This window comes from Perissodus microlepis, chromosome 2, assembly GCF_051167445.1.
Source record: "Perissodus microlepis isolate ML-2025 ecotype Zambia chromosome 2, ASM5116744v1, whole genome shotgun sequence".
NCBI lineage: Eukaryota > Metazoa > Chordata > Actinopteri > Cichliformes > Cichlidae > Perissodus > Perissodus microlepis.
Window position 1 is genome coordinate 26,088,659 of NC_140462.1, and position 11,949 is coordinate 26,100,607.

General features: G+C 45.3%; 2 protein-coding genes across 2 annotated transcripts; one reads left to right on the forward strand and one right to left on the reverse strand.

The window, feature by feature from the left end:
- Positions 1-3,422: 3,422 nt before the first annotated feature.
- Positions 3,423-6,064, reverse strand: nipsnap3a (nipsnap homolog 3A (C. elegans)). Its single transcript, XM_084953611.1, has 6 exons — positions 5,879-6,064; positions 4,457-4,664; positions 4,202-4,363; positions 3,968-4,117; positions 3,801-3,887; positions 3,423-3,717 (listed from the first exon to the last, which is right to left on the reverse strand). The coding sequence occupies exons 1-6, from the start codon at positions 5,939-5,941 to the stop codon at positions 3,641-3,643; spliced, it is 747 nt and encodes a 248-aa protein (XP_084809737.1). The 5' UTR covers positions 5,942-6,064; the 3' UTR covers positions 3,423-3,640.
- Positions 6,065-6,783: 719 nt separating this feature from the next.
- Positions 6,784-11,880, forward strand: noa1 (nitric oxide associated 1). The gene is made up of 9 exons (XM_084953634.1): positions 6,784-7,035; positions 7,669-8,643; positions 9,152-9,316; positions 9,384-9,494; positions 9,775-9,866; positions 10,169-10,300; positions 11,073-11,189; positions 11,267-11,384; positions 11,466-11,880. The coding sequence occupies exons 1-9, from the start codon at positions 6,855-6,857 to the stop codon at positions 11,705-11,707; spliced, it is 2,133 nt and encodes a 710-aa protein (XP_084809760.1). The 5' UTR covers positions 6,784-6,854; the 3' UTR covers positions 11,708-11,880.
- The last annotated feature ends 69 nt before the right edge of the window (positions 11,881-11,949 follow it).

Here is an 11,949-nt window from a genome sequence, read left to right on the forward strand (position 1 = left end):
ATGTCCTATGGGCTCAAAATGTGGTCATAAATATTTTGTACTTGTAAAAAAGATTTGTATGTGTAAAAAAGATTTGTGTGTGCGTAAAAAAGATTTGTATGTGTAAAAAAGATTTGTGTGTGCGTAAAAAAGATTTGTATGTGTAAAAAGAATTTGTGTGTGCGTAAAAAAGTTTTGTATGTGTAAAAAAGATTTGTGTGTGCGTAAAAAAGATTTGTATGTGTAAAAAGAATTTGTGTGTGCGTAAAAAAGATTTGTATGTGTAAAAAAGATTTGTGTGTGCGTAAAAAAGATTTGTATGTGTAAAAAGAATTTGTGTGTGTGTAAAAAAGATTTGTATGTGTAAAAAAAGATTTGTGTGTGCGTAAAAAAGATTTGTGTGTGGACTTAGCCCCAAAAAACCGCTGCAAGTTACAAGTACGAATTTTGACCCTATTTTTCTTCCTTTCATCTGATTGGTCAATGTCATGTCAATCACAAATATAACAATCCAATCAGAGAACAGATGGGTTTGGCTGTCGGAGGGGCGCTTTTTTTGAACTGCAGGTCTTTGAAGGGAATAAATGCCCTTTTACATGCCAACCCAGCGTTTTCCTTCATCACCAGGAAGGAAAACAGTCTGTGGTCGTCCGATTTTGGTGATTTTTGTGTCACAGGTCTACGTGTTTAATATAGGGACTTCCACAGCCTTTTCAACAGCGCTGCGGACCGCGGGGTGGGGGCGGGCAGTGTTTTGGAAATGACAGTCTTCATTACAAAGCTTTCTTCGTTATGAATTAGCATACATGTTTTTATTTAACATTTGAAGAACCAGCAAAAAAAACAGAAACTCTTGTAGAGGACATAAAGTCAGAGATAGAAAAGACAAGGAGCAGGTGCATCTAGTACAGGTAGAGCTGCTGCAAAAACCCACAGAGCCCAGCAGCCAGCACAACAAATTCTGGATCCTTTGCTTTTAGTTAGCATTAGCAGCACATCCTGCGTCCGATGTGAAAGGACTTTTATGCTGCGCACTGTGACTCACAGCAATGGTCCCGGGTCAGCCCTGACTTTGTGTTAAACTAATCCTAAAGTAATAATGGTATTTCTAACCACTGATATAGCACAACTTTATCCTTTCAACAGCTGCTGAAAGTTAGGGGACCTAGCTGCTATCGGATATTTATATAGAGATCCTCCAGCTTCAAACTGTATTACCCTTCAAGGACCTGCAGTTCAAAAAAGCGCCCCTCCGACAGCCAAACCCATCTGTTCTCTGATTGGATTGTTACATTTGTGATTGACATGACATTGACCAATCAGATGAAAGGAAGAAAAATAGGGTCAAAATTCGTACTTGTAACTTGCAGGGGTTTTTTTGGGCTAAGTCCACACACAAATCTTTTTTACGCACACACAAATCTTTTTTACACATACAAATCTTTTTTACACACACACAAATTCTTTTTACACATACAAATCTTTTTTACACACACAAATCTTTTTTACACATACAAAACTTTTTTATGCACACACAAATTCTTTTTACACATACAAATCTTTTTTACACACACACAAATCTTTTTTACACATACAAATCTTTTTTACAAGTACAAAATATTTATGACCACATTTTGAGCCCATAGATGTCGCCTTTCTCACCCGACGGCACGGACACGGTCGGGGCTGAAAGCCGACAGCTCGCTGATTCTGATGTTTCGGCGGGTCCGCGCTTTGTGTTTACGTCCTTTTTGCGCTGATTCTAAAGCTGTTAGTTTTATCTCTCTCCAAACAATATTGACCGAACCAGAAGCAAAAGAAGATCCAAACTACGCTTCACATAAACGTCGTCATGGACTTCCTCTTACTTTTGCTGTTTTGCTTCCACCACAATAAAATCACACTTCATGCACAGCTCTCTCTCTCTCTCTCTGTACTTCAAGAACAGTTTCCCGTCTATCCCCGAAATCTGTTTTCTGCATTATTCGCTTGTTTGTTACGCACAAGACTACAGTTATTTACAGCGCTGTCGCCGATGTTTTTTTTTTTCCTTTTACTTACTTCCGAAAAGAAAACATAATTTCTGCCGTTCAATAGGCTTCTGAACAAATTTAAACATTTTAAAATTATGCAAAATGCAAAACGCTTAGCCGTGTCTCTAATAAAACCGTTGTAACTTCAGAGGTAATGTTCATATGCTGGTTAATGGTTTTCTTTCGTTTTTGATGTACTGTGGAATATTTTTATAAAATCCCAGGCCAGGAAAATCACCTTCATGTTTTTCTGTGTTTTATCTTCAGCTACTTTGACACAAAGGCATCTGCTGTGATGCTTACACCTTTGATAAAGTCTCGAAAGTGTCAGCTTCCTTTTTATAGATACAAAAATATGTAAATGTACTGATCTGAATTATAATATTTCTGACTGAGGCAAAATTTCCCAGATTCAAATCGAATCGAATCGAATCGTGGATTGAATCGATTCAGGACCTTGTGAATCGGAATCAAATCGATTCTAGAAATCAGTGACGATACCCAGCCCTACATCACACCGCGAAGGCTAAAGGCTGCATTAAAACTTTGATGTTTGTATTACCACACGATGCCACCAACCTGTTATGGCGTCTCTGTGTTTTTTCATATAATATATTACTCCATTTTTTTTTTTCAAGGTCAGCTTTGACCTTGGATCCCAACAATGAAGATCAAATGCTTAGCCAACCTTGGTACTCGTGCCTCCCAATGGCCTTTGTGTATTGATATAAAGTTTGAAGACTATGCATAAAAATTGTGGGAAGTAGAAAGTTTCTACTGATTTTCACAGTTGCTGTGACCTTGACCCGTGACCATCACACAAAATTTGAAAATGAAACCTTAAACTGTGGACGCTTGACTGCTAACAAACAAACAAACTGATTACATGCTCTCTCCCTTTGGTGGAAGAACAGGGACTGGATGTTGATCCTGGTGTTAAAAATAGGGGAAAATGGGAATTTTCACATGTTCCAACTTGTTTTGAGCAGCCACCCATCACACGTGGTGACACAATGCCTTAAAAAGTGCATTTTGGATAAAATTTAAGTTTTCTCAGAAAACAACACGATCAAAATTACATTAAAAAGCTCCAGATTTTAACCCAGCTCTACTTGCTTCTCAGTTTTCAGCCTTTTTATATGTTGTCTTTGTACCAGATATTATCATATATAAAGCTACTTTGGGCTGCTCCTTTATTCACAGCAGGTAGCTCCACACATGCCTGATGCAACCACTCTCTGAGCCAAATGAGGGACCTTTCACCTGTTAGGTGAATGTGTAAACTGCTCCAGATGTTATCGGATAACAGGCGTGAAATGACGTGTAAATCATCTCCTTTATTTAAATATTTTTTAGTCCCAGCTTTGTGGAAAATAATTCCATCCATGAGCGGAAAAACAGTCCACAGAGTCTGAGAGGCACGTGACAGTTTATTTTCACACTTTGAAACTTTAAAGCAGCCAGTCAGTTAACCTAAAGCAAAGAGAAGCCCCGCCCACCTTTTAGCTGTCGCCAACACTTGCTGCTGAGCGCATCTGCGTCTACAGAGGCCCAAGTAGGTCAAACTAAAGATCAGGTTTGCATGCTAAACTTTGTTCTGGGTGAGAGGTGGGCATCAGGACAGGAAGTTACTTCAGAGGCGAGAAAGGACACGGCAACATGAGCTGGTTCCTCTGAGAGTCCAGATTGACGATGTTGTTTCTCACTGAAAGACACAGATTATCGATTATTGATTAATGTATGAGGGATTTTCGTCAGTGTGCGATGTCATTATGGGCGGAGTCTCACCTGCAGCCACCACTCTGGCATCATGGTGAGCTGTGTGTCGGATTTCAGCTCTATGGTCGGGGCTCTCAAACCACCAGAGGGCGTGAACTGACGAGATGCACACAGTGACATTGTCAACCACTCACAGTCCCATGATCACTCACACAGTGACATCGTCACCTCAATACCTCTATTTTGCAGTCCAAACTCGCAGTGGAAAGCTCCTATCAGCTTGCCGTACCCAGGTGCATCATGGGCATTGATAGCGGCCTGGAAGGCCTTTCCCCAAACTGCTGGTCCACCAGGACGCATCTGGAAAGAAACCAGCTCGTACACACCTGAAACAAACAAACAAAACAGGTGAGTGTTGACCAGCTGGGGATGATGTCACTGACACGTGAAACACAGAGGGCGGGGCTTACCACCCTCTTGCAGCGGACTTTGCAGGCGGCTCCAAGGAACCATATAGGTGACTTCGTTGTCCTGTGACGTCAGCATTGGTAAGGCCTTGGAGAGGTACTCTGACACCCAGGTGGGATCCCGAGCGAGCGTCTCCCGGACCTCTGCCCGCTGGGCGTAACTGTCTGAGGAGTGGGTAGGGACCCGTTACCTTTTAAAAGCCCCATGAAGAAGAAACACCTTCATATTGTGTGAGAGAAGAAGAAACAGGTCCTCACCATACTTCCATATGTGGAAGGCCTTGTTCAGGCCACCGTACTCAACGCTCCAGTAGCCGACCAGCTCGGAGTGGGCAGTACGCAGGTGGATTTTCTCATTGGTCAGCTTGAGGAAGGCGGCATTCTGATCCGGGCGGATGCAGTAGGTGCGGAACTCATAGAAGGTTCTGTGTTTCTGCTGGGGACCGGTGCCGAAGTGCGCACGTGGCTGCAGAGAGGAGGGAGGAGAGCAGAGGTCTCACTCTGACAGAAAAGAAGGAGCATGGAGTTCACCGATACTCAAAACACATCATGGTTTCTGTTGTCCTAAAATCAACGTTTGTATGATACAGCAACAAGAACACGCAAGCCAATCAGCAAACAAAGAAACACATTTGGATCAAAAGGTCTGAATCATGGGCCAATGCTGCTGGGGCACAAATCAGGGACCGATCGCCATTGGCTGGGTCACCTGAACGAGGACGTCTGATGTCACAGGACTGAAACACCGGATGACTTCAGGAAACATCACTGATGATGTGACTGCTGAAAGAAGTGTACAGAAGTGTGTACAGGGCTATACTCCCTCAAAAACTGACAGGATGACGATTAACAGTGTGAATGGGTAATTTTTATAATAAATAAGCAAATCAGTGTGTACCATCAGACTGTCCTTTATCTAAATAAAATTGGGTGTGAGGGTCATGAAATTATTTCTGTGTACGTAATATCACTAACTCCTCTGTGAGATGCAGTTTTTCAGCAGAACGAACCATCTAAGGCTGGAACCAGAACCACAACCAGAACTCCTAAAGTATGTTTAAGGTAGCAGGAGGTCATTTGTTTGTTTTTTTTGTTTTTAATTTGTCAGAGATGTTTCTTATTTAACCACTCCCCTTCTCCCATGCCTTTTAGGGTCCCACATTAAAAAACTCAAAACAATCTGTTTATAAGTCTGTATTGGGGGCATGTGAGCCCTTTAATCTGTGTTAGAGATATGGCCAGTGTTAGAGGAACATCCAGAACCCAGCATGGGAGGACAGACACTGATAAAAATCAACGCAAAACTGTCGTCATGGAAACGGTTTTAGTTGTATCCTGCTGCCACCTGTTGGGCTCCTTAAAACACTGCAGCTGACGGATACGTGACCGTGGACCACAGAGCAGGCTCTGTTTGTGTCTCCGTGTGTACTCGTGTGCGTATTCACGTGAACCCACTGCTTTTCTGCTGCTGGTTAATTTTAAACTTGTGACCTTTGACCCAGATCAAAGCTCAGCAGGTCACACACGGAGCTCACAAACATGAAGTCTAGAGCAGGAATGTGCGTGTGCCCAGGTTAAAGTTTACATGTTCCAGCTCGGACGTGCGTGCACTGTCAGGGTCACGGTGCAGATTCGGTGCACTGACCTGCTGGGCTGGTTCTGGGCTGCAGCTGGACTCACCTGAGCAGCAGCGGGTCTGAGGAGTAGCGCGGCGGACCTCAGAGAGCAGCTCAGCTTCAACATGTTGACAAAGTGTCCGAAACGAGTGGAACTGCAGGAAGAAACTCAGGCAGGACGTATGCAGATCCTCTATGAGCGAGAGGTCTCACTCCTTAGTACTTCCTTCCGCTCCCTCTCAATGAGATGATTCCTATCAGGGTATTTTTTTAATTCTACTGGTCAGTCCCTGGACATTGCACTGACTCTGCCTGATGTCTCTTCTTTCTTACCTGCCCCCTTACTATCCCTGTGTGTGATTGGACTGATGCACTCAGTCCCTGCTCCAATCCAGCTGCACCACCACCTACTTTACCACCAGCTGGGGTCATTCAATGAGTTACTCAGAAGGCTCCAACCACGCATGACAGTACCTTTTCAATGTACGTGGAGACACGATGAGGGATTTTACATCCACAGCAATCATTAACACATAGGTAACTTGGTTGTAGCTGTTAGCTGCCTCCAGGCTTCTCCACTTAGGGATTAAAGACACAAATAAGACTTAAATACTATCTGGTGACAAATATTTATTGTGAATCGTCTGTGCTAAAAAATAAAATAAGCAAATTAATTAAGGCCAATCTGTAAACACTTTGTTTTTGCTTTTTGTTTTTTACATTTGTGCGTCTAAATTTAAGGCGGAGTGAGCTCTCCTGTCTTAACGTCTCAGATAGCGGGACATTATGACGTCACGACTTTTAAAACGTTTTCCATTTGGCTGAATTTATGAATTACTTTATTATCACTATCTCACGCGCAGTGTTTGATTTTTGATTGCTTAAAAAAATAAAGTAAATGTTAAGTAAATTATTATTTTTTTATTAAACCGGAACATAAACAAACCACTAGCTTTACGTCACGTCCACAGGAGGAAGTTGAAGCAGAGAGGTCGGCTCCTCCGCGTGTGCTGAGTGTCGGTGCGCGTGCGGCCGTCGGGATGCTAAAGGTCCTGCAGGTATGCGTCCGCTGCCACCTGTGGAGAAGCGCGTGTTCTTCTGCCGCGGGAGCGCAGAGGGGCTCTGGGGCCGCGGGGGGTCGCGGTCTGAGCCGGCCCGGGGTCCGGACCTGCACCGTAGACCCGAACCTGGAGGAGCAGTTCGTGTTTCTGGACTGCACAGGTGAGCGCGCAGGTGCTACAGGGATAAGAACAGGCTCAGCCCAGCAGGTGGTTAGCTGTTCTGCAACAGTTTAATGTGGAGATATCTCTGTTTATCTGTATCTCTGTATATGTGTTAAATGTGGAGATATATCTGTTTATCAAAGAGAAACACTAAAATCAAGCACCAGCTGACAGTTCAACCTTAACTGGAAAGTTGAACTCTCCGGTTACCTGCCGGAGATAGGTGTTTATAGTAATAGTTTTTTCTCATTTATTATTATTATTTCTGCTGGATCAGTGAAGGTATTAGCATAGCATTACCTGTCTGTCTTCTGCTATGTTCATATGATCAACAGGTACAGACAGGTACTACTAAGAATCTCTTAATAATGCTTTGAATACTCTTTAAAAGCTTTAGACCCTCCTGCTGTCTGCACACTGAGGTCTGTGGCATCTTCCAGGAGTGGCAATGCTATTTTTTAGTGGAATGATTGGTTGGTGGTGGTTCTGTAACATAAGCTGCTCTGGAGCAGGTTAGGTGTGCACTCACTGAAAACCAAGCCTTAAAGCCCCAATTCCAGCTTCAGGGGACAGGTGTCTGCAGAGTTGCTGCAAAGGTGTCATGAGTCTATCTTCTTCTCTCCTGGTTCAGATGCAGATGAAGACTCCAGTCAGGAGGAGAAAGAGCTCCTCCATCAGCTGAGTGCCACCACTTCCTCCTCCTCCTCCGCTGCTGCGCCCGGATCATTGGTCGATACTCAGTTGTCCCCGCAGAAACACCTGAGGTCTCTGGAGCGTCAGCTGCAGCTGTTGAGGCATGGCGTCCTGAAGGAGCCGCAGGCAAAGCTGGACTCCCTGATCCAGTTCCATGATGTGGACTTCCCGGTGGACGAGAGCATCGTGGCTGCAAAGAAGAAAAAGAAGGCGTCTGTGGGGAAAGGCGAGCACAAGATCTTCGGCACCCCCGATGTGGACGAGCCGGTCAGCGACACGTGCTGCTCAGGCTGCGGCGCCATGCTGCACTGCACCGCCGCCGCTGTCCCTGGCTACCTGCCCAGTGAGAAATACAAGGTGCTGGTCCAGGAGGGTCGTCTGAGCGGCGCCACCTGTCAGCGCTGCCACCTGCTCACCCACCACCACAAGGCCCTGAACCTGCAACTGCCCAAAGACCAGTACCGGGACGTGGTGCGGCAGATCCGCCCGCACAAGGCTCTGGTGCTGCTCATCGTCGACCTACTCGACGTGCCGGACTCTATCATCCCCGACCTGCCTGAGCTGGTGGGATGCAACAAACACATTGTTGTCCTTGGCAACAAGATCGACCTGCTGCCCGGAGACTCGCCGAACTACCTGCAGCGACTCAAGCGGCAGCTCTCTCAGTACTGCAAGGACGCCGGCTTTGGCAATCAGGTGACTGACGTCCACCTGATCAGTGCTAAGACTGGGTATGGCATAGAGGAGCTGATCTCCAGTCTGCAGCGGTCCTGGAAGTACAAAGGCGATGTGTACCTGGTGGGCAGCGCCAATGCCGGGAAGTCGACGCTCTTCAACACGCTGCTGGAGTCCGACTACTGCAAGTCCAGAGCCTCAAACGTCATCCACAAGGCTACCATCTCACCGTGGCCAGGTCTGCACCAGACTCCATGTACATTTTCCCCAATTTATCGTATCTTTGTTTTCATCCAGACACAGAGAAGTCCCAGAGCATGATGGGAGATGTTTATGAATTTGAAGTGGCTGCTGCTTAATTCAGGTTGAAAAAAATTCTGTCACAAACAAATCTGTCAGAGATACATTCAAGACAAATGCTACTGGTTTTAGATTTTTAGTTAAATCTACTCCGATCATATTTATTCTTTTGAGTTTCCTGTTTTCCCGAATGATTTAAAGGAGCTTAGTTAACAGTTACTAATGACAGCTGCACCCACAAGAGATTGAGTCAGAGAGTCTCTTTTTATTTTTATTTTTATTTTTATTTTAAGACATTTGGCAATAAAAAAAATAAAAAATCTAAATACTGTTTTAATGATTTAATTCTTCTCCTCTTCAATTATTTCTGATATTCTTGTCTCTTGGTTAAACTGTTGAGTTTCCCATCATCATGTGACTGTTTCCTCCTGCTGTGGTGCATTCAGGGACAACTCTGAACCTGCTGAAGTTCCCCATCATCAACCCGACTCCGTACAGGATGTTCAAGCGTCAGGAGCGACTGAAGGAGGCGTCGCAGCAAAAGGAGAGCGAGCTGTCGCCGGAAGAGCTAAAAAGGCTGCAGTACTTCAGCAGGCAGGGATACTTAGTGGGTAAGTGGTGAAGGAGCAGGAAAGACGAGGAGGTGCTTCCTGTCTGAACACGTGTTTATCTCTTCAGGTCGCATTGGCAGAACGTTCCGGGTTGAAGGATTCAGACCGAATGAGATCCAGTTTGATCCTGACAGTCTGGCATTTGGAGAAAACGAAGATGGCGAGGAGACGACGACAGGTGGGCGAACTGATGCAGGAATCTGTCGAAAGCATTTTATGAGAATCCAAAAATGTTTAAGTGATCATTAATGAAGCTTTAATTAGTGGTTATCTTGCTGTAACATGCTTTACCTTCTTCCTGTGTTCAGCCTGATATTTACTTACTCCACAGGAGACTCCATTAATCTTCTCTCCCATCTAAGCCTCCAGTTGTGATGCTCATAAATTATTACAAGTCTTATAGAGTTTTACTACACTGCTGATTTGACCTTTGACCTCTGTGTGACGTTGCCTTCCAGCTGCCAGCAGGTCAACTGAGGAGCTGAGTCACAACGAGCTAAAAGACGCCCACTGGCTGTACGACACGCCGGGAATCATGAAGGAGCTTGATGTGAGGCTCATTTTAATCTTCAGGCTTGGAGCTAGTCCTTTAAGAAGACTTTCTTATGATTGGCTACCCTTCGTCCCAATTATTGTAGTCACCTGAGTTCATTCTCTAAGAAAATATCTCTGGAGTCACCCTTATACTTTCATTAACTATAAATCAGTGACAGAAGCTCTGATTTTACATGTTAACTGTAAATGCCAGCCTCCACACAGCAGGGTGCACTGCTCCACTGAATAGACTTCTCCTCAGTGTGTTCCTGACATTGGATGTTCACAAATCTTTCTTTTCCTCTCTCTCTTTCTCAGATTCTAAACCTGCTGCATGAACAGGAAGTGAGGTTGGTGGTTCCCACCCAGGCCATTGTCCCGCGAACGTTCGTTCTGAAGCCCGGCACGAGTCTGTTTGTGGGAGCTCTGGCCAGGATCGACTTCCTGCAGGTGAGAAGAAGAAGCTGAACAAAAGAACTGAAATCCAACAACTGTGGCGAAGAGTGAAAAAGAGCAAGAGAAGCAAGCTGTTAGTCAGAGTGGAGGAGCAGCACCAGTGAGAGCGGACTCCATCTCCACTGAGGTGGATGAGCTAGTGACTGTAGTCCTCGAAGTTTGGGGGAGGGGGTAGGGCAAGGCAGAACAAGGAATACTTTTGGATCAGAGTCCAACAGCGGGATGAGGCTTGCTGGAGAGGCCACTGAACGTATTCTTCAGTCATTTATTTATTAATGAGTACAGGTGTGGTCACCTGTACCTGTGGTGACCACACCTGTACTCATTAATAAAGGTGTGGTCACCTGTACCTGTGGTGACCACACCTGTACTCATTAATAAAGGGAAAAATCCAAAATAAATTTCAAACTTGTCAACCTAAATCTTTTTTTTCCTTTGAAGTCTTTAAAGATGTACAATAATTCCACTTTGGACAAAGAACACTTCAAGTTTCTGTTATCCTGACCACACCAACGAGCCAGTATCTGTTTAAATAAACCCAGATGTTGTTAAATAAATTGATACATTCATGATTGGAGATGTTTAAGGATTAAAAATATCACAGTGGCACATGGACGTAAGCCTGGGCTCTGAAACGGCACCACTGGTACTTGAACATGTGGATGTGCCTGAAGCAGCTGCTGCCACAAATAGAAATGAGCTCTTTGGTGCTTCTGAGCGACTAATAAGTGATTGATAAGCTGCTGATCCGCGCTGTCCTCCACAGGGAGAAAAGTCCTGCTGGTTTTCTGTCGTGGCCTCCGATCGGGTGCCGGTTCACATCACTAGCCTGGAAAAAGCCGACAGCATTTATGAGAAACACGGTGGACACGTGCTGCTGGGGGTGAGTTGCATGAGCCCTGCACAGTGCTGCTTTCGAGTGCCTGTGATTATTAATGCTTGTGTGCGTGCTGCGTTCAGGTGCCTGTCGGAGGCTCGGAGCGCATGAAGGAGTTTCCTGCATTGGTTCCTCAGGAGTTCAGTTTGGAGGGTCGGGGTTACCTGGAGGCTGCTGCTGACATCAAACTGTCATCTGCAGGTAAATTCATAAACATCACCTGCAGCACCTTCAGTATCTCACCTGCCTCACCTGCCCATCTCTCTCACTGTCTCTCTGCAGGCTGGGTGGCTGTGACAGCAGTGGAGGGCGATCAGCTGCTGTTGAGAGTTCACGGGCCGCAAGCTGCAGGCTTCGGTTTGAGGACGCCGTCGCTGCTTCCTCACGTCATCTCTCTGAAAGGAGAACGTATCCGCAAGTCTGCTGCATACAAACCAATGAAAGCCGTGGGTCTGCTGCACAGCGGACTGTCGGCCGCCGGAACCGAGAGGCTGCAGGTGAAGAGGAAGAAGAAGAAGAACTGAGCCAAGGGTAGAGGATGTGGAGGAGGCGCTCTCACCACCAAGACTCTCTGCAGGTGGTTGTAGCTCCACGTCTAGAAGAACTGACCTCTGACCTCAGGGAATGTGATTCTGGATCAATTTGGCTTTGTTGGAGGATGTGTGTTGTTTTGTTAAATAAATATACATATTTCATACTGTTATCGTCAATGGCGTTTATACAGCTGGGTCTTAATGTTCTGACAGTGACAGGCTGAATTTCAGCC